At 48.3% G+C, this 22,147-nt stretch overlaps 1 protein-coding gene across 4 annotated transcripts in view; it reads right to left on the bottom strand.

Annotated features, from left to right (window-relative positions):
* Positions 1-22,147, bottom strand: part of STUM (stum, mechanosensory transduction mediator homolog) — a 51,918-nt gene that overhangs the window by 3,605 nt on the left and 26,166 nt on the right. The window contains exons 2-4 of one of the 4 annotated variants that reach the window (XM_065632995.1): positions 12,666-12,845; positions 4,093-4,139; positions 3,122-3,956 (exon numbers count right to left, since the gene is read on the bottom strand). In XM_065632995.1, the coding sequence (XP_065489067.1) occupies positions 4,105-4,139; positions 12,666-12,845 (215 nt within the window). In that variant the 3' untranslated portion in view covers positions 3,122-3,956; positions 4,093-4,104. Of the gene's footprint in view, positions 1-3,121; positions 4,140-10,250; positions 11,893-12,665; positions 12,846-22,147 lie in introns of those variants that run through there. The other 3 variants (XM_065632994.1, XM_065632992.1, XM_065632991.1) reach the window with 3 other exon arrangements.

Raw genomic sequence — 22,147 nt, 5'->3', positions numbered from 1 at the left:
TAACCATTGCTCTTGGTCATTGCACTTGCTGCAGCTGAGCCAGCAAGTTGTTTGGGTGGCTTAATGACTAGTTGTAAACCTCAAAAAAAAAAAAAAGTTCCCACTGATCACAGCAGCTTGTGAAGGTGTTTTCCAGCTGTGCTACTGATTGACTGTTTGCTCCTGGTTAGGATCCTATTTACCTCTTATTTTCCCAGGTGGGAAATGAAGGAGCAGAGCTTCCCTGTCTCACCAAAAATGCTGAAGCTCAGTTCTATAATATCTGTAGTCCTGCAAGCCACAGAGTTGCAGGTGCTACAGCACAGGTCACCGAGCAGCCACCCTCTTAACCAGTCCTTTTGGTAGAAGTGTTCAAAGAGAGCTGAAATTGTTGAACATCATGAGCAGAAACCCTTTTTGCAATTGCTGTGGCAATGGTCATCTTGAGGATCTCATCCCTCAGCTTTAATGCAGACGTCAGATGACTCTTGGGTTTCACCTTTCCACCACTGGCCTACTAGGAGTTACAGAATCACAGAATGTCAGGGATCGGAAGGGACCTCAAAAGCTCATGCAGTCCAATCCCCCCGCCGGAGCAGGAACACCCAGATGAGGTTACACAGGAAGGCGTCCAGGCGGGTTTGAATGTCTCCAGAGAAGGAGACTCCACAACCTCCCTGGGCAGCCTGTTCCAGTGTCTGTCACCCTCACTGAGAAGAAGTTTCTTCTCATATTTAAGTGGAACCTCCTGTGTTCCAGTTTGTACCCATTGCCCCTTGTCCTATCATTGGTTATCACCGAGAAGAGCCTGGCTCCATCCTCCTGACACTCACCCTTCACGTATTTATAAATATTAGTGAGGTCACCCCTCAGTCTCCTCTTCTCCAAGCTAAAGAGCCCCAGCTCCCTCAGCCTTTCCTCATACGGGAGATGCTCCACTCCCTTGTCTCTTTTCTAAGCGCTGCTGTCCTGCAAGCCCCTCCTTGGCCAAGCAATGTCACCGTGCCTCACTGTGGCACAGCATCGTGGCAGGATAACTGCGCTGCTCTTCCTCTTGAGCACTTCCAGCCCTGGGTCAGCAAGAAGTATCAACTGGTGCTTGTCTTCCAAAGAAACCCACTTCACTGCTACCTGTGATGTGTGGCTTGTGTCTCTCTAAAAGCTGGTATTTTTTCATCTGCTTTCCCCTAAAATTACAAATGAGCAGCTTTCCTGTCTGCACTGCTATGGATCTTTGCTTTCTGTGGAGCAGCCCAAAAAGCTGAGCTCAGCACCCCCGTTTGGTAGCTGCTAAATACCCATTTCTGGCTGGCCAGTGTAGCACTATGAGCCACTGTTTGGGGTGCGGAGCAAGAGAAATGCAGGCCAAGTTATTCCTGTGATTCTGCCCAGGGTTTGCTTTGGAGTCAGGTAATTTAACCTCGCTGCACACTGCTACTCCTCAGCTGTACAACAGGGATAGCGATGTCTGTCTATCATCTACAGATGCAGGAGGTTACTGTTAATATTTGGCCAGGACCTGTGAAATATTGCTTTACACTTAATCTGAAGGGTTGTCCACAAATCCATTTCATGTTGATTTGTTTCCTCTCCTCTTGCTAACCATGTGCTAAAGATCCAGTTTAAATGTGTCTCCTATAGACTGTTGGACATGTGCTCCATGGGGCTTGTGTAGTTTTGCAGGTGCTTAGCTGAGTGTGCATGCCATGCTCTATCACCAGGTAGTGTTTCCACAGGCTCAAAGGGAATGTCTGCAAAATACGCTGTCCTAGCTGAAGTCTGGCTCAATAAAATGTATTATGAGTTGTTTGTGTTACAAATTTGCATGCTTATTAGATGGATTCTGTTTGTCATTCCAATTAAGGCTGCTGAGATCAGAGGAAGGGCTTGTGCCAGCAGTCCCCTGCATTGCAACAAAGGCTGAAGTTCCCAAGGCTCCTGACTCTCTCTCGCTTTCTCTGGTTCGGGTAGCCCAAAGCTTTTTATAGTTCACAATCAGTACAGGGTGGGGTGAAAAAAATTTGTTTTCAGCTCCAATGCCTGCACTGGATAAACTTGCATGGTTTGGAGAGGTCCTGTCCCACCACAAGTTAGCCAGGACCGTGGATTATGCTTTATCATTAGCCCTGAGGGAGGACTTGATGAGCTGGGAGAGCAGAGATGTGTTGGTGTCTGCTTTCCATGGGCTGTGGGGGAACTGGGCAGGTAGAAAACTTTCAGGAAGGAAAGGTCCTGCATTAAAGCCAGCGGCTCTCCAGCTGTCAGGAGAGCACCTGGGGCTACAGCGAGGCCAAGCCATGTTTCCTGCTGGTGTAAGTGCCAAAGGCGCTTCCTACCCCACCAGCTCCCTGGGGGGATCACTGACAGGTGCCCGGCCCAGCGCAGGGCTCTCCTCCACCCTCGGCAGGCGGCTGTCCTGCTCAATCACGGAATCAAAGAATCATTTTGCGTGGAAGAGACCCTGAGGGTTAAACACACAGTGCACAGCCGGGTGTTTTCACAGCCCGGCACTTTCTGTCTGCACGTGGTCAGGCAAGGGGACACGCATGCTCAGGGACACTTGCTGCCGTTTGACTTCTCTTTGCAACAGGAGTTATTTTAACTGGCAGGATCTGCTCTACAAGGAAAATGTGCCTTAAAAGCAAACTGTGGTGCTAGGAGAGACTGGGAGGTTGCAGGACAGCGGGGTTTGCTGCTGCCCCTTGCCCACTGGCTGCACCTCTGCAGCAGCAAAGGGCTGGAAGTGGGTCTCGGCTCTGCAGTGCTTGGGTGGCTCCCAGCTTTGGCAGCGGGTCTGTGTGAAGCTCCTCTTGCTGGGAGGACCCTCCCTGGGGGAGAGCAGCAGCCTGGTTTTGCCCTCTTTCAGCAAGGTTCCTCCCACCAGCTTTTTGGAGAGGAAGAGCAGCGGGGTGCTGCCACCAGTCCCCTCTGCCTGCACACAGCAGGTTGGAGCTGAACTTTCACCCTGCCGAAACACCAACTGGGAGAAGAGGGATCACTCTGCTGGGATGCAGGATTTGGCTCTGCGCATCATGTGTGCAAAACGCAAAAACGCAGCCCTTCCCCAGAGGCCTCCTGGCCACAACTGCTACCAAGCACCTGGTTTGCACCAGGTCGCAATCCTTGAGCTTTGGACACTTACCCCAGGGAAGCGGAGCGGGGACACTGCTTCAGCCACGAGCACACGCAGTGCTGTCATGGGATCCTTTTCCAAAGCACAGACATGCTGCCAGCAAGTCCCCTTCAGGGGGAGGGGAGAAAAAGTTGTTGTGTTTTGTTTTTTGCTTCCCCAGTATTGTTTTACACTAGAAGCTTTTGACAGCAGGTGGCTGTGCCCACCACCACAGAGGCAAGGTGCTGTGGGGCACCGGTCTCATGATAAAGTCTCCCCAAGGGCTGGTGGGAGGTCTGGTCTTCACATGGTGGTGTTAGAGGATGGAAGCAGGGGGTGGCCCCAGTCAGTTCAGCAGTACAATACGATTTACAGCAAGCACGTTTCTCAAGACATCTGCAAGGACAGAGCTTCATTGAGCATCATATGTACGCAGAGAGCAGAGGAGGCTGGTCTGAGCCCTCTGCTACCGCAAAGCAGTCAAGGATGGACTCTCAGGGCTGGGAAAAAATACCACTGGTTTGCTTTTACATACTGTACATATATCTATTAATAGCTCCTTGGCATTTGGTGTTCACAGCCGGTTTCCTTTAATGGTGAGCATAAAAAGGAGGCAAAACGTCTTCAGCTACTTCCCCCTGGGAGGAGAGAGAAAGCAGGATCTCACGCTCCCCCAGCTCAGCTGCCTGCCCAGGTGCCACCTTTGCCAAGGGTGTTTCCTTCTCCTGGCACCTTCCTCCTCATCGGCTGCCCACCGTGTGCTGGCCGGGACCAGTCCGAACCCACGCCGTGCCTGCCCCATCGCTGCTGGCTGCTCGATGGGATCAGTGCAAGTCTCCGTCGGCTGCTCTGCACCTCCGCTCAGCTGGACAGGCAGATGAACCGGGTTCGAAGAGCAGGAAACAAAACAAAAGGAAGAAGAAGAAAGACAAAGGGTAATGAAAAGGTCCACAGCCCACAGCTGCCCAAGGAAATCTCTCGCCGTGTTTCTCGGAACATACTTGTCCCAGCCACTACAGCTGCTGTGGGATCCCCTGTTCCTTGTAGCCTGTGAGGAGGGAGGGGAAGGGAACATGATTAGTGTTTAATTCCTAACCTTTGGTGAGGCTCAAGAGAGCCACGAGCCTGGTTTATCAGAAGCGGCAAACCACGTGGGAAAATAGGGAGGCTGCCCCGGGGCAGGCTCAGCCTGGCGAGCTGCCCTACCTTGCTTTAGCCAACGCCTGCCCCTTGCAACCAGGGGTGCAACCACCTTCCTGGGCACGGCGATGTGGCTGCAGGGCCAGCCTGGCCACTGCGGTCCCTGCCACCGGCCCCAGCACGGGCAGAGGCACGTCTGCTCGAAAAGGTTATAAAGGCACAGCAGGTACTGGCAGTCACCAATTCCAGTATGGCCCAATAACCTTAAACTTTGGCGGAAATGAAGTATTTTCTGCCTGAATGATTCTGTATTGGGGCGTGTTTTTCTGCAGTGTAGGGGCAATGTAAACCCTTATACGCTGCTCCAGAGATGCTGCTGTTCCCCAGTGCTGAGCTGGCAGCTTGCTGGTCGTGCATCCGACACCCTCGCATCTCTACTTGCAATCTACATCTGAATCTCGTTCTTCCAGAGGGCTGCCAGGTAGGAGGAGGCTGGTTTCCTTTATCCACCTTGTAGTTCCCATGCTGACTTTTGCTACTAGAGCTCTCCAACAGCAACCAATTTGCACCACAGTTAGCGGAGGTGAACAAACATGTCTTGGAGGAGAAGGGGATGCTGTTAATTGCAGGCTGACGTGCCAGAGTTCACAGATTTTTGGGATGCCTCTGCGGGCCCTTCCCCTACGGATATTCTCGTCCCTTGTGATGCACTTGCTTTGCTCCAGCCCAGCAGAATTACAGGTTCTTTTGTCAGGGCACAGCAGCCATCCGGTGCGACCAAAGAAAACTGAGCTTCCCAGTAGCAAAACTGATTGCACTGGGAAGCTGCTGAGATCCCTTCTCTAATGCAAGGCAGCAAAGCCCTCGGGGGGCTCTGTCTTGGCTCATCCCTGACACCTGGGCCTTGCTGCGTTGCAGCCACATGGCTGCTGCAAGGGCTGCAGCAGCCTGTCCCACTGCCCATCGCAGCTCCTCGGGGCACTGAGCCCCCACTTTATTTGCTATCCTGTATGTAGTGGTTGAGGGGGGGCTGCAAATCCCATAGGAGAGGGCTCCTCCCCCGCAGGGTTTAGGGCAGGGAAAGGCGATAGGAGAGCACCTGCAGCTCTCGTGGTGACATAGGGTAACAAGAAAAATACTGGGGTTTTTAGGCACTTTCCGAGGTGGTTGCAACGACTGCACCAGAAGCGTTACCTGCTTTCTTCTTAAAAGAAGCTGGGATTGTTGTTACAATACTACCAGTGCGAAACATCTCCCTTTCAAAGCAGCAACCAAACTGTCCTTGCCTGCACTGCCTGCAACAGTGAAGATCTTTCAGCTAGAAACCTTTTAAAAATATGGAAGTTTTTTCTCTTTGTTTAGATAACTTAAGTAGCCTGCCATTTTTGTATTTTGAATTTCAAATAAGTCTGAGATTTCACATCTGAGAGGAATGTTTAACTCTTCAAACACTTTCCATTGATGCTTTAAAATATTCCTTTCTAACTCTTATGTCAGGCTTTTGTAAGTCCCTTTAAAAAGCTGAACACGAAATACCAGTTAAGTGCCACAGCCTCTGTCTTTAAGGGATTTCTTGCTGAGCTAAGAACTGGCTGTGGCAAATAAACTTTGCTGTACTCTGGAAAATCCACGTGTGCCCCTAGCCTTGGCAGCCTGGATCTCCTGCTGCTAAAAGAGCACAGGGAATAGAAGATGAGATTAATCACGCTTATCAGCGCATATAATCCTGTGCTGCATTGCTGCCCATTGTGTGCAGCTGAACAGAAATACTCTCAACTCTTTGAAACAGCTCTTCCTAAGGGGGGAAGTGATGATTTCTTATGCATTTATGGTCTATGTGTGAGTCAGCTCTGAAGGCAAGATGATCTGGTTGGAAACCTGTAATATAGGCTTGTCTACAGCATCAGTTTAATGTGTTTAGGGAGCACAGTAGAAAAACCTCAACCAACCACACGGACCAGAGCACTGGGGCATGGCACAAATCCTTAACTAAAGTAAGCAAGCTAGGTTATGCTTACAGTAACTTGCTTGCATAGAAATACCTTTTATTAAGATAGAACAGAAACCCTTTCAGTCCTACTATGAGTTTTGAAGTTGGCTGCAAGACAATTACAGTGGCCAAGCCCGTATGTCTCTTTACATGACCCAAGTAAGTCAAAAGATGACCTGTCCTATGCTAAACTTATTTATTAAAATACTTCAGAATTAACTTCTTTAATAGTTTATATATGAAAATAGTTATTGCACTTCTTCCACAGGAATAGCTATTCCATATGAAGCAGCTTTAAGTCAGTATGCCTGCAATATTGTTAAGATACAGTTCTGTAAAGCAGGCAGCTCTAGTATCAAGTTGGTCTGAGTATCTTTGCACAAAATCGCTGATTTAATCAAGTTGGCTTGAAATTGCATTTCTTCCGTGAGCCATTGCAAGTAAGATCCGGGCAGAAAAATAAACTAGTCTGTGCACAGGCTGAGTTCATGCAGAGGGTGGCCTCAGGGTGCTCTCGAAGCTGAAACGGGTCCCTGCCCTGCTCCGAGGGTGCCCATGGGGCAGCCCCAGGGACATTGCAACACTGGGTGGAGAACACGTCCCCAGGGATGTGCAGCCACGGAACAGACGCAGAGACAGGCGGACACACACACACACGTACGGCCAAAGCGAATCCCAAACGGCCTTGTCCCGGCCGAGTGCTCGCTGCTCTCCGTGGGGACCTGCCACGGGGCGTGAGGAGGAGGAGGAAGAACAGAAAGAAACTTACCTTGTGAAACTTTGATGGTGAACAAAAGGAGGCAAAGGAACATGAAAGAAAGAGAGAGGGAGAAATGTAACTGTAGACAATATATCCAAAACACACGGAGAACCAGAAAAGAATGAATAAATCGAGGCTGCAGAGTAAACAGAGAACAGCTGCTCTACCATCAGACATTCACACCAGGGATAAACATTATTTAAAATACTTCTACTCGAAGTGGATCACTTCATTTAGGGCTCTAGTTTAAAGAGGATGGGGGAACCTTCATCTGCTTTCCAGCTCACCATCCCCAAGCTGGACAGGCTGGATGAACTAACACCTCTGAGCGATGCTCCCGCAAATGCTTTTCTCCGTGACATTGCTATTTCATGGGTTTGACCGAAGGGGAACCGTTGAGAGAAGGCAGCAAACAAGGTGTCACGGCATTCCGGACAGCGAGTGCCGTGCCGTTCATGGGAAAACTACCGTGGAAGGCTGCTGACTTTGTGCCCACAGATACCTCGCAGCTGCTGTGCGCCTCAGCCTGGCCAGGTGCTGCAAACCCTGCTGGTGTTTCATACTTGTATAATATTTTAGGAACTTACCCTGCTGCAGCGTGTGGTAGGAAACTGCAAAAAAGGTTATTTTTACCTACTTTCCTTAGGCATAGTTTGGGTTATGGCTCTGTTTAGATTAAAAAAACAAAAAAAACCCCAAACACAAACAAACAAACAAAAACAAAAAGAAAAAAACCCACATAATTGTTGAGTGGGCAATTTGTCCTCAGAACTGCCTTCACCTCATGCAGGGTTACCAGTTGTTTTGGGATGTTCTTGTCTTCCAAGTCTCTCAAAATTTGTCTGCTCTCTGCTTCCCAGGGCAGCTGTGTTACCTGCCCTAGCAGGTGCCCTGTGAAGAAGAGATGCTCAGCGACACGTTCCAAAGTCCCTCGGAACCCAAGCGTACAGTAACCACGCAATCATCTGCTGCTGCTTCTGGCAAGGTCTGGGGGCTGCAATTAGCAAAGGAGTGAGAAGTGGGCAACATGATTGCAGGTAATTTCTTACTACTGGCTGGCAATCAGTCTCTGAGAGCCAGCTGCCTTCTGCAGAAGCAGGGGCTGCAGCAAGAGTCCCTGTCCTGTGAAACCACAAGCGATGGTGCCTTGGCTTGTCCATGGGCACAGCCACCCAAGTCGTTAATTCAGAGGCCAGAAGCTGAGCGAGGGCTTCCTCCAAAACCCAGGCTTGGCTTCTATGCTGCGTTCATTCAAGGCGGAACAACACCTGGACAAACAGTCCCTGGCTTCTGCCCCCTGTGTCACCTTAGCGTGATATACTATATTGATTTCTGTGGTACTTCTGTCAAGAAATGGTACACAACCTTGGATAATGAGCTCCTAGCAGCTAGGGAGTTCCTGGAAAGGCCGTTCCTCTGCGTTCATGCTGCACGATGCAACAAATGAAGACGTGGGCTGGGGACAAGGTGTGCCTTTAGCAGAGGGAAACTTGCCCAGAAAGCCTTAGGAGGCTCATTTTCCTTTAGCTGGCCTTGGCCAGCTGATTAGCTGCTTAGCCTCAGCTCCGTGCCTCGTCCCTGCAGCCGTGACGAGGGGTTCAAAGAGAGCACAGTGCGGCAGCGCTGCCCGGCCACCACCACGGGCGGCTGGATATTTGCAGCAGCAAGGGGAGGGTCCAGATTGGTTGGTTGGTTGGTTGGTTTGTTTTTGCAAAAGAATTAAGTGCTTCCCTTTAATCTACCTTTGCCTTCAGACAGCAGGTAAATCAAAGGACAGATCCCAAAGCCATATGGCTGCTTAAAGAAGATATCTGTGGCATTTAATGGGGACAGCTGGCAATTCATTTAAATTAGTAGAGAAAATGCCCCATGCCATTGTGCTGCCAAAAGCAATTAAATGTGACAGCAAAACTGCACTCAGTCTTCCTTCTGGGATATATCCCACTAAAGGGCACCTTACAGGAGATGGGGACTGGATGGGACCCGCCGAGGTCAACTGGTCTCTTGGTGTGTCCCACCTTGCTCCTGACAGATGTGGGTCTACCTGCTCTTGGGGTCTCCCAGTGACAGAGAGGGCAGATCCTGAAAAATGCCTTCTAATTTCCATACAGATCTTTCCTGCTGTTGTTTAAGTCCATCTTGGGCTAAACTGCTGTCCTCTCCTATTTACTAGCCTGCAGAATCTCTTCATAGCCTGCTGTCTCACGGTCCCCTGGGCTCTTTCCAGGTTGTTCACATGAAGTACAGCCTCCACAGCTGGCCACAAGCCTCGCCGAAGCTTTACGTGTGCTGAGACAGGTGAGGGGACCAGTTAATGCCTGCACCTGCCTGGGTGGTGTTTGTCCCCCCTCACAGCCGTGTACTCCTGTGCAGCTTGTGACTCACTGCAGCCACCACATCCTCCTCTGAAAGAACAAGTTGTTCCCTACCGTGTATTCAGTTGATTAATCCTTCCTTAGTGGCTTGGACTGGACTCTACTGAGTAGCATTTATTTTTTTCAGACCATTTCTTCAATTTGCTTGAATCCGGATGCTGCCCTGGCTGTCCCTGCCATCCATGCAGCCGCCGGTGGTGCGGGGCCGGTAAGCCCCTTCTCTGGTTCATCATCAAGCCATGAATTAAAATACTGAACACAGCTGGATTCATGAGAGACCTTTCAACATGCCTCTCCTTATATCTTTCCGGTTCAGGCAAATGCATTTAGAGAACTGTTCTCAATGCATTTTTACCCAGGCCACATCTCCCTGGCTTGCTGGTAGGAACACTGTGTGAGACGGCGTCAGCACCTGAAGGTCAGGAGGGATGGCTGACCGCCACCGCCACCCGCAAAACCAATCCCTCTGCCACAGGCGGGAATCCAGCCAGTCTGACACGGCTTGCCCTGGACAAACCCAGGCTGACTTTATTTCTTTTTATTTTCTAAATGCATGCAAGTCACTTTTTTGATTACATCTTCCAGGAACTGAAGCATACTTGATTCGCCTATAATTCTTCTCCTTTTCCCCTCGCTAAAGACAGCATGACGTTGTCCCCACAGCTCTCCCCTCAGAGCAGCCTCCCTTTTCAACGGCTGAGAATTAGCACTGGGAGATGAAAACCTGAAACGAGCATCCCTAACTCCCCCCAGGCCCCTACCAGCTGACAGGTCCCGATTCAGGGATCGGGACACTCACTCCTTGGGGACAGCCGAAGCGGGGTCCCCAAGCCCTGGCTGCTCCCCCCACTTCTCCTCACTGGCAGCCCCCATCAGCTCAGACACCCCCCGCCGTGCCCGGCCTCCAGCCCACCCAAATCCTATGGCACCCTCACAGGGACACGTGCAACCGGCCATTTCAAGGTGAGGAAGAGTAGACGTGGGCAGTAGTTTCATATTTTTTTTAACTGTTTCCCACCTGCACGCAGATTTAAGTTTCGATTGTGTACAATTTTTACCCAGTGCATGTTTGTACACATACAAAACCCAACCAAAGCAAACTGCTTCCTGGCAGTGTTTTTAAATGAAATGTCTTAATTTCTTGCATTTGAAACATCGTTTCCTTTTAAAGTTATTACTTTGGGTTTTTTGAACACGAAAACAAAACACGAAAAAAACAAACCATTTTGGGGTTTGGCAGGGCTGTTTGATCCAGCTGGGAGCAATTGATCACTTCTGCTCTTTCATTTGACTGAAAAAATGAGTTTTTTTCTTTTATTCTTCATCAACCATGAGCTGCTTTATTTAGCCATTATTTTCTCTGCATGGTAAGTAAACCTAAAACCCAGCTATTTAATGAAACAGCAAGAAACTGCTAAGGGTGACAACTTGTCAGGTGATATATAGCTGGTTAACATAGGAGCATGTCAACTCCTCTTACCCTTCTCTACTGCCACCAGAGCGGCTGGGATGAAGTACTGTTGCTGTGGTTGGGGACCTCTTGGCCTGAGTGTCCCCACCACATGCTGCGCACCCTCCCTCTGGCTCTCAAACTGGTGGGGTCCGGCCAGGTGTGGGGAACAGTTTTGGGGTGATACGTCCAAGCTGCATGGTTTTCACCAGCAACCAAACTGGAAAACCAGTAAGACCCCCCCTGAACCCTAGCCCCTCTACCCGAAGGACATACATGAACAGGACCACGGAGAAAAGCAAGTCACGGTTTCAGCTGTAGCTCTTTTATCAGGACAGATGTTTTATCTGAATAGATGTTTTCCTGCCTCTCCCCACAGCTGCAGAACTGAGTCCTGCCAGAGCAGCCTGTCCAGCAGAGGAATAGCAGAAGAGCGTATGGTTATGAACACGTAATTATGGGATTACACACAAATTGGGCAGGTTCTTAAAGACACATCACAGATGTACACTGATTCACAATTTATCCTCAGAAATACCTTGGGCTACGCCTGATGTACAGGTACGCCAGAGATGAAACTTGGCAGGTGGTTTGCAGGGAAAAAAAAATAAAGAGCAGTATTGCCTTCATCCTGAGGAAAGCCTTTTGCCTTGCTTATATTAAGATTTTTAATATCTATCATTTGCTCTGCGTGGGGATTGCCCTTAGCTCAGCCTGTAAATTGAAGCTGACTCAGAAATTAGTAGGTGGTTTGGTGAGAGGGTTTTACCCCTGGGTTTGAAGGCTGAAGATGTGCACTAGTTTCCTACTGGGTTTTTTTTTTTCAGTTTCATCCATTTAATCTTCAGGCAGATGCCTGGCAATTTCCTGAGATCCTCTCTCGTCCTCTATCACGCAGCCACAGATGTCACCAGCAGAGATGATGAAGTAGAGCCCCTTCAAACCAACAGGCAAAAGCTGCTGGTCAGGTCTCAGATCTGTTTGGGACCATGCCCACCAGCCTCTCCCAGCCTTTGGAAAGGGAGTGAGGTCTCGTAGATGCAATCAGCAGCGTGAGTTGCAAGGTGAGGCTGTCACTTTTATTCTCTGCAATATGGTAGAGGTGCAAAATCATACTCCATTTTGCACCAGTAAAAGTCTTGAGCAGATAAAATTTACAGAACTTGTATTCTAGATTAGTAATACCTAGTTAACTGAGTGATCTCAATTATGTATTAATATGTTTAAAAAAGGATTTCTCTCTCCTTTCCCTAGACTAACGTTTCAGAGCCTCTTTAAAGGGTTTATGGGAAATCCTCCTAGGAGTAGATAAACAGTCCTGTTCAGTCTAAGAATTTGGTGAAACATGAAAAAAGCCTTTAGGTAAATGTATTCTGAGGAGGAAGGAGGGTCCAGGAGGTCCCTGGGGCTCTTCTGGGGACAGCTGGCCCTGTGTGCTCCGTGGGAGCAGAACCGGGCTCAGGGGAATGTCTTGTTAACCAGAGCGATGCAGAGAGTTGTGAGGGAGAAAGGGCCTTCTCGTTCCAACACACACACGGATGGGACCGGGGCAGAAGGGGCTCCAGGCAGCAGAGATCAACATGTGGCGGGGCCTCAGCCCTTCCTGCACTTTGCATTTTATAAAGGGGAAAGGAAGATCCCAACCCATGGAGGGAGACTCTTCCAGATGTGTCACAGGGCCCATCCCAACCGTGTCCCGGCACTTCCTCTGCCTACTGTGTTTCTGATGGACTTGCAGAGCCTGTCCTGTGGCTCTTTGTCCCTACAGCACAGTCCGATGGTTTGCAGCGGTGTGAGCTGGGACCCAGCAATGTGGCCACGGAGGGGAGAACTCGGGGGGATGAGTGCACTGTACTTACTTGCGAGAATGACCATGTCCATCCCCCAAAATATACTCATAATCCAGCCAACCATCACGATGGCCGTCAGGATCTGAATGAGAGCAGCGGCGATGTTCAGCCAGAAGACACAACACATGTGCCGGTCAGGGAGGTCAGTCCGGGCTCCGCACAGCACGGTGAAAGCAGATACAAACGTTCCTAGGGAGAGAGCAGCAACAAAATGAAAGTGAAAGCCACGGCTTTGTGCCAGATTCCTTCCCTTAGGCCCGCTTCTCACAGCATCCCACTCCTTGTGCTCCCGCTGCAATGCTGAAAAGCTGGAAGCTCTTCATGAGGGGACAAATGGAGGCACAGCCGTATCTCACTCGAACGTGCTCCTGTCTCCCATTGAATTACACTGATATGTATACTTGAAAACCAGGACAGAAGAAACACTCTTTGGGTTTCGGCCCCTTCACCCCAACCCAACAGTAGCCACTTATGCACTGTAGGCAGTTCACAAGGGAGGGCTGTGTGTCTGTGGAAATACCAGTCTACCTTTTTTCTGCCTGGTGGCTCTCTCTTGGGGAGAATATTTGCTCCACAGAAGCTGTAAAAGGGAAAATTGTACTCAGAGTAGGACTGGCTTTAGAAAGCTGTAGGGCTTTGGCATGTTTGGCAGTCTGTTACTGTTCACCAATACTGCTCTAGAAAGGGCACAAGCGAAAAAGGGGTGCTAAGAGGCACTGTATCTTTGCACAACATTTTACCCGCTCACAAACTGTTACCTGAGAGCAGGTTTTAACAAAGTAGAAGCAGCTAAACCAGTGCTGGAGCCAGGTGATCTGGTGTTGCAGCCCTTGGCTCCACTTGAGACCAACTTACAAAACCTGCAAACACCCTTCGGACTTCCTAAAACAATTCAGATGACAAATCTTATTGATGTATGAAAGCTGGAGAAAAAAACCAAACGAAAACAAAACAACAACAAAAACCCAAAACAAAACAAAACAAACCCCAAACCAACCAAACAAAAAAACCCCAGCTACACCACAGCAGCCTTTACAATGATTCTTCCTGAATTTGCCACATTGGACAAGCCTGATCATTTATTCACAGCTGATGTTCTGGGTCCATGGGTAGATCCACCCACAGCTCAGGGAAGCCTTGTCTGTCCCACAACCACCCTGCAGAAACACACAGCATGGGCAAAGAGCAGAAGAAACTGTTTCTGACCCCATCATGTACGAGCTGTTGGCCAGAAAGTTCGGTCACCTGATCTAAGTATGCATTTCAACACCTCTTATCATTATGAATCGTCTTTCTTTGTTGTTTTTTGGGGGTTTTTAAAAATATAAATATAGCATTGCTAAGTTAGGTACAAAGGTGTAACATGGATTGTACCGGATAATGTAGTTTTGTGAAATGCTTTAATTAACATCTTGAACTAAAAATCTTGCAGCATGATGTTCAGTGTTTTCTACAAAAATTGCCCTTTTTCCTATCAAAGTGTGGAAGCCTGCAAATGCCCTGTAAGACGTGAATGCATGAGCTCATCTTCAATGCATGAGTGCCCTGTTGAACTCGGGGGAAGGAGGGAGTCCCTTGGTTTGACTGAAGATGGGGAGGAAACACTCAGTTTACACCCTTCCAGAAGACCTTACCAGAGAAAGAGCAAAAGGATCTGGGTTAGGAGCAAAATACCATTTCATCCCAAGCTGTCAGGGTGTTAGAAGAGATAATATCATAGAATCATAGAACAGTTTGGGTTGGAAGGGACCTCCAAAGGTCATCTAGTCCAACCCTCCTGCAATGAGCAGGGGCATCTTCAACTAGATCAGGTTGCTCAAAGCCCTGTCCAGTCTGGCCTTGGATGTCTCCAGGGATGGGGCATCTACCACCTCTCTAGGCAACAGCCCAATGTTTCATCACCCCCATTGTAAAAAATTACTTCCTCATGTCTAGTCTGAAATCTCCATTGCTGCCTCTTCTTCAGTGGGTCACAAGGAGAACAGGCAGTTAAGATGCCGAAATGCCAAGGAAGGCTGGCTACAGCCTATTTTTAATCTCACCATCCTCTGCAGGCTTCAACTCCAGCATCTTCCTAACACTCCGCCAGCTCCTAAAACCCCACTCGTCTTCCTGCCGCTGGCTGGATCCGATTTCATCCTCCCACCCGCTCCCTTTGCCGCACGCCAGAGCTGGGCACGGAGCAGCACGAGGGCAAGGGGGGCAAGCAAGGGATGCCGGGGGGTGGGAGGTGGCAGAGCATTGCAGGCAGCGTCTTCACCCAGGTGAGAAGTGCCACCCCCAGGCTTTGTACTCGGACTGTTCAGCTTTCCCAGGCAGGGTTTCACCTCCTTATCCACCAAAACCAAAGGGTCTGCACAGAGGTAAAGGGGAAATAATTTTAATCCCAAAGGAGGTTGTATAAATCACTCCACTGCCTGTTGAAAGACATGCTGTCTTTTGCTCTGCGGCTTTGTCTTCCATGTCTTTTGTGACCTCTGTGTGGGATTATGTGAGATCTCTGCCCCACTTCACCCAGCTTTTTCTTCCTTTATAGTGTCTCCAACGCAGAAGGAAGCCTGGAATATTCCCTTGTGCTTCCTAAAACTGTTCTCTGCAAAGTTACACCACAACATTCTCTGAGATTAAATATGGATTGAGGCAAGATCAGAAACTAGGTGTTTACGTTTTCCCATCAGGATGTGAAATCTTGCCAAATGGAAGTGCATGTCTCTCTTTAAAATGAAAAATCTTCTTCTATCTCTTTACCTTTCACTCTTCCAAAATCTGTTACAAAAAAAGGTCATAAATGAGCAATAATTCTTAAGACACAGCTTCAAATCCTTCCAGTGAAGCTTTTAAGATTTTTACATCATTAGAGTGAGATGCTGAATTAGCTAATTAATCCCCTAAACACCACAGTGACTAAGCTAAAGTCTAGTGCCATTCAGAAGGGAACACAGCAGACAGAGCAGTTAAGTGTCCCTCTCTGGACAGGGAATTGATACAGAAACTAGGATTAAAACCTCATGAACTTTGGCTTCTGATTCCCTCCTCAGGGCACGTGCTCAGTCACAGGAGCCAGTTCATTTTCCAATGCCAGTGCATTTTCTTTAGTAATTATGATTAGTTGATCTTTGGGAGGTTGATGGCATTTTTAAATACAAGACTTGAGACATGCCAGCAGACAAAAGATGGAAATATTTTTCCTCTTGTCCACATATGCTCTAAAATGTGAAGCAGAAGAAAGAGTCTTAAATGCATTTGCCAAAGTAGATGTTTTCCCCTTAAGACACCACCATAGTTACACATTGCCGAATATGGAAGCATTTGCATCTGGAAGCAGAGAGTTGGAGAGAAGGAAGACACGCAAGCTATAACTGCTGATACCAGCTGGCTGCATCAGAGCTGGGGCACTGAACCATTTCTCTTCCTGACCAAGCACTCAAACACTTGAAAATCTATTGCCTAGAAATCATAAAATTGGTATGCAAACTGCAGCTGGGATGATGCTGGCCAAATAAATCATCTGTCCAAAAAGGTCTCAGGTTGTGAGTGTAACCAGCAAACACAGACTACTAACTCTGCAAGCAGATGTAGACTAAAAGCTCCCACAGGTATGCCAGCATAAGTAAATTATATCAAGCATTTCTTATATCTTCCCAATGAAAAATCCTCCAAACACAGTAAAATCTGGGATTATTTTAAATCATGAACGAATACAGCCTCTTTGGGGACAGAGTAGGGGTGGTGAAGAGATGTCTGATGCTACCTAACGAGTCTGTTCGTTCAGCCTCACTGGGCATCAGGGCCCATGGCAATCACCTGGCTGAGCCATACAGCCCCCCGGCACCCAGAGCCAGGAGGTGTCTGGGGCTGGGCAGAGGGATGGAGGTAGCTGAGGTTTGTCCTCCTGGGGCAGCTGTGGGGCAGAGGATGAAGGTGCCATGTGCAGCGAGGCTGGGACGCGATGGGATGGGATGGGGTGGGATGGGATGGGAAGGCAAGCTTGCTCTTTCAACTCATCTCGTCTCACTTGTGGCAGTGTCAGCCAACCGGGGCACTGCATGCTGTTTTCAGCAAGGGAAGAAAGTCTCTGGGAGCCTGTGTTTGCTTTTGCTGCCAGCAGGATTGGAGTATTTTTAGATTGCACCAGTAAATACGGAAGGCTTCTTGTTTTCAGCAGTTTAACCCAAGGAACACGAAGGGGATGTGTTATCTGTAGGACAACACTGTAAAGGGAGAGACAAAGGAGGGGTTTTTGCCTTTTCTCTCCTGTCACTCAGGATAAAGTCCTGTCTCCAGTGTATGCTGGTACCCTGGCAGCCGTGGCCTTCCCAAGAGCATCACCTGCTGGTTCCTGGCCTGACAGAGTACACCAAAATAGTATGAGAGAAGAATAATTTGGTTTTTTCCTCTTAGAGGAAAAACTCACACCTTGGAGAGAGATCTCCTGGTTTACTACTGTTTGGGTCACTCATCCACGGTGGAAGAAGACATGAGGTCCAGCCCATGGCCTATTCTGAGCACAGTCTCCTCCATGCTAAGTGCAGCAGCAACTGTGTCATGGAATATCTTAAGCTGCATGAGATAAGTTTTTCTCTCACATTTTTGCAAGAAAACCTATCCTGGGCACTTCTGCGGGCGTTTCAGCCAGACACAGAGCTCAGCGTGTTTCACGTGGAGGACCTGGCTGTGAGCAAACTTCCAGTGGCGACTTCCCAGAAACATCAAAAGTGGGAGCCTGGTTGGAGTCAGGGTGCAAACCAGAGTGAGACAAGACACTGATGGCCACAGTATAAGTAATTTGAGCACACGGATAACTTTTTAATTAGTGGGCTTCCTACTGACTACCAGATATCTGAAACTTCACAACAGAAAGCATCTTTGCTGCAAGGAAATCTCATCTGATGAGCTGCCCTGTTACAGATGGAGGAACAGCAGAAACCCAAATTACTGCAGTCAGGGGCAGCATGTGGAGCAGCTGTTCCTGGTCATGGTCTCTACCCCACAAAAGCCTGGGGCAGAGGAGAAGCTAGGAAACACTCATTTCTCTTCCCAGAAGCCTGGAGGTTAACATGTTCCCCTACACCACTGTGAGTACATAAGGCAGCTCAGGCTGGCTATCTACTTAAGCTTCCCAAGGCAGAGAATTGTTTCTGTCTCTAAGAAAACAGACACCAGTTAAAAACTCCTTGGAAGCGTTTGGGCTAGTGTGAGTCCTCACCAGTGTCCCCAGTCTCCCCCTCACTGGAACTCAGTGGGGCTTAGGCTGCATCAGAGAGAACCTGCCAGCATAGGTGTATCACCTAAACCCTCTGAGATAAGAGTGCTTTCTTTCCAAGCTTGCTGCAGCAATCCGAACAGAAAAGGCTGGTCCAGAAGAGCATTTGATGTACCTGCAGGTGAACTACTGTGGCTCTTGCAGTTTGCAAGTGCAGCGCTCTTGTCAGGGTCCCACCATGCCTCTTCTCATGGCCTCCTCAGAGAGCTGTGACTGCAAACCTCTCCGGTTTGCAGCAAAAGTGGAGGTGCAGAGGCTGGAGGGTGTCCTCTCAAAGAAGCTAACCGCTCGCAAGTGCCTGGATCTGTGGCAAGATGTTCTTTGTCAGGAGGCATGCTCCCACCCAGCTTCCTCAGAGACATTCAAAGCAAGCAACAGAAGACATCACGCCACTTGCCATTCAGCCTCCTCCAAAAATCAGTGCACACAACTACAGCCGCACTCCCAGCTGAAGTGCCTGTGGCCTTTTTGCATTGAGGAGCTTGGGAGGGCTGAAGAATTTGTGCTGCTGCTAGGGGTTGGGGCCAGTGCTTAGTCCGGGGTACGGATGCTGGCATTTACACAGCAATTCTTCACCTGTTAGTGGGTGCTTGACTTGTTTCTTTTGAAATATAAAGAACACAGATATGGCAAGACCACAACACAAGGCTGCAGCATCAGCAAGGATTAGGTGTCCCACCCAAGAGAACATGGACTCTGTCGTTGGCATGCTCTATGTCCTTTCCCTTGCAGTACATTTCAGCCATGGAAGTAAGACAAGACTCAGTGCAATTACCTGATTTTCTTCTAGAAATAAAGGTAGTTTAGAACGGCATCTTAAAAGCTTGGGTTTTAGGCTAAAATTTGACTAAATGGCCATTGGCAAGCTTTCTTCCTCTTCCCAGTATCCACACAGGCTAAAGCCTACCCCTGCCAAATACAGTGCAAGGGGGCTAGGGCGGGTCGGTGGCTTTAACAATTTGAGGAGGAAGAAGAGCAGGAGCAGTGGACAGCTTAGAAAACAGGAGGCTTGCTCACCTCTTGGAATCAAAAAAAAAAAAAAAAAGTCTGAATTCCCTGCGCAGAGGCCCGGTGTAGCAAGCACTGCTGCAAGGGCAGAACATCGATGACGTGCAGCCGCCTGGCAGCAAAGTGATTGCCAGCAAACGCCAGGTCTTGTGGACAGCCGTGTGGGCAGGACCTGGGCAGGAACAGCAGGAACTGAAGGGCAAGAGAGGGAGAAGAAAAAGGGAAGGAGGAGAGAGTGGAGGCAGCAAATGTGACAGAACCTCAATGTTGCCATGGAGAGTAGCTCGTGAATTTTCCTCCGTGGCTTGCTATTAAAAACGCTTTCTTTAGCTTCTGCCAGCATGTTGTTTTTATTTTTTCCCCTTCCATATCAGAAGAACATTCAAAATGAATTCTGGCTCCGTCCGGGCCTTTTGGCCTCACCGCGAACAAAAATACACAGTCACTTGACAAGCGAGAGCTGGTGTCTGCAATTCTTGTCTCCACAGGATTTGTTCCAGTTCCCAAATCTGCAGAAGGTGGGATGTATATAGGATTAGCTGTTTCCCCTACATACATGAAGAATGTCCAGCATGTCCCAAAGCGTTATATGCCCGTGACTGATCACAGTTGCTGTAGCTCTGGCACTGAGCTCTGCATCTGTTTGTTACTAGTAGGTTTGTGTCATGTGGTCAGAACAGACTTGACAGTGTTTATGCAGCATCTACAGAAGGCAGCCCACGTGCAAGTAAGATAGCACTGCCTTTGCATCAAAAATTAGATTTTTCTCATATTTAATGCTTTAGGAAAAGTTAACTCTTCTGAAAATGCGGACTTTTTTAACACGAACTTCAAACCTTGACTACAACAAACTTTCACAGACTTCCAAGGCTAAAAATACACAGCAAAATCTTAGATTACATTGGGGGGGTGCTGCATGACAGTGAAGTGACTTACCAAAGCTTTAATTATACGCGGAGCCATCGGCATTATTTTTACTGCACTGCAATGTTTTGAACGCTTAAAAGCAGCCACCCATAAATAGTGAGATTGCAGTACAGCTTGTTCCACTGACAGACATTCCACAATCCTTGGGTGAAGTTTTCCAATGCAGTCTTATGGTTTAATTCTCTTGACTTGATGCTAAAAATTAAGGGTGTGCTTGGAGTATTTGAGGTTGGAGGACTTCTACAGAAGAGAGATGTGGGGCCCGACTGTGTAATCCACAGCAGTGGAGCAGACCTCAGACTTCTGCCAGGACTTGCTGCTGCTGAATTATTTTTTCCAAGTTGTACCTGCCTGACTCGCAAACTAATTTTTTCCCCTTTTTATATAAGAGATGCAGTCCCAGAACTGCTGTTGATATTTTGCATCATGCTTTATAATAGTATGAACCACTGAGGAAAATTCGTAATTTCTCAAAAGTAAGAAGGGGAGGGTGGAAATTACTACACAGAAACCTAGATACGGGGCGGGTGCACCAAACAATACCTGTGGTCACAGAAAACCAATTGCTTAAGATAAGCCCACCTACACCAGAAGTATAATCTTTCGCCATATTTCCAAAATAATATGCTATAGGCAGAAATTATTTGGCAGTCTTAGCTGATACTCAGGGCAACTCTCTGAACACAACAGCAATCTGTTGCTTACTCCCAGCTTCTCCCTGATGTAACACTAGTACGTCACTAAGCCATCTTCCTTCCCGACCTGTTCTGGCTCCTGTTTGGGTCACCTGAGAATCCCTGGCTGTCCATGTCACACCATAGCTACTCACCACACCTGTGCTCCTGACTGTCGTGGTACAGAGAGATGCTCTGTTGGATGTAAAGAAGTCATTCTTTGGGCACAATGAGCAGTCTAGCAGCTTGACCTCTACATAAACTCATCTGGTTTGCTTCTTGCCCACAGCTAGACTGGCTTGCTTAGAGCTAATATGGTTTCTCAGTAGCACTCTGCACTTCGTAAGGCAGATACTTGCTACGAAGTAGACCACACGCTGTCTGCACGTTAGACAGGGATCAAAGGGCCAGGGAGGTTAAATGACATGTCCCTGGTTCTGCTGCTAGCCAGGGGTAATGCTGTGAAAAGAACTGAGATGCTGAAACCTTGCTTCTGCTCGATGCTTCCTTTTTTTTTTCTTTGCTAATGGAATGAGGAGAGAATTTTAATTAATTTGCATCCTTATTCAGTATGCCAGCATCGAGAGAAATAATGCAATTGGCTTCCAATTATAACAACAAACAAAAGGGAGAACAAAAGGCATGGCCACAGTTTACAGCATAGGACACTTTGCTATAAGCTCATCTGCCCTAAGTGGATGCATTCCTGCTGCTCTGTAATTTCATCAGCAACTTAAAAGCTCTGTTTCATGGAAACAGCTCTACTTGCTGTTTTCTCTCTGCTGTCTCTTGCCATGTAGAACTTTCCGTATTTGTGCTGCCTACTGTTAAACCAGGTGCTTATTCCACCTTGCACTGCCCTTTCCTCCCACTAGCTACCCAGCAACACCAGTTTGGATGCTTTGCCACAGCTCTCCCAGTCCCAGGCTGCTCTGCACCCATCCGCTTCAGGAGCTCGGGATCCAAGTGACAGAGGAACCAAAGAGAGAGAAACAACCTTCCACTAAAACATCTCTTATTTTTAAGCCTATGATCTTAATTCACAATTCTCGAGCACCTCTAGAAATCTGTTTTCTTGATGTACATACAGAAACGAACTTCGAGCCATTCCATTTTGTGCTGTTGATATTGAAATAACTTGACTGAGGCTTTTCATCCAGACTTTACAAATTTCAGAGTGGCCATTAAACCTGTAAGGAAAGCTTTTTGGATTTCTGGTACCTCCAGTTCCTAAAGCCCCTAGAAATAAGAGATGTGTAATGGTGGAAAAATAATGAGGAAAAGGCCATGGATTCTCAAGAGCTTTCACAAAGGCTCTAGCCAATTATACAGTGATGAACTGAAGTTTATTCTTAATTGCCTGTACCAGGGAAAGCTGTTTCTCATCAGGCACAGAAGGTGGGCAGGCATGATGCTCCAGTCTCAGCTTCCACACCAGTGTCAGGGCTCAGAAGGACACTCAGTGATTTACCGGGTGCAGCCAGATCAAATGCTCGCTTGTTCTGCTGCCTCTGCCCTCTCACAGGTTAATTAAGTGCCGTTAGCGCCCATCTTGGGGTGCTCTGATCCAGCAGAAGGAAAGCAGCAGGCACAGGGCAGCATACAGGTCTCTCCTGCCC

The sequence above is a fragment of the Caloenas nicobarica genome, chromosome 3 (genome assembly GCF_036013445.1).
Source record: "Caloenas nicobarica isolate bCalNic1 chromosome 3, bCalNic1.hap1, whole genome shotgun sequence".
Classification (NCBI taxonomy): Eukaryota; Metazoa; Chordata; class Aves; order Columbiformes; family Columbidae; genus Caloenas; species Caloenas nicobarica.
Note: the sequence above shows the minus strand (reverse complement) of the source record. Positions and strands in the feature narration are given on the sequence as shown.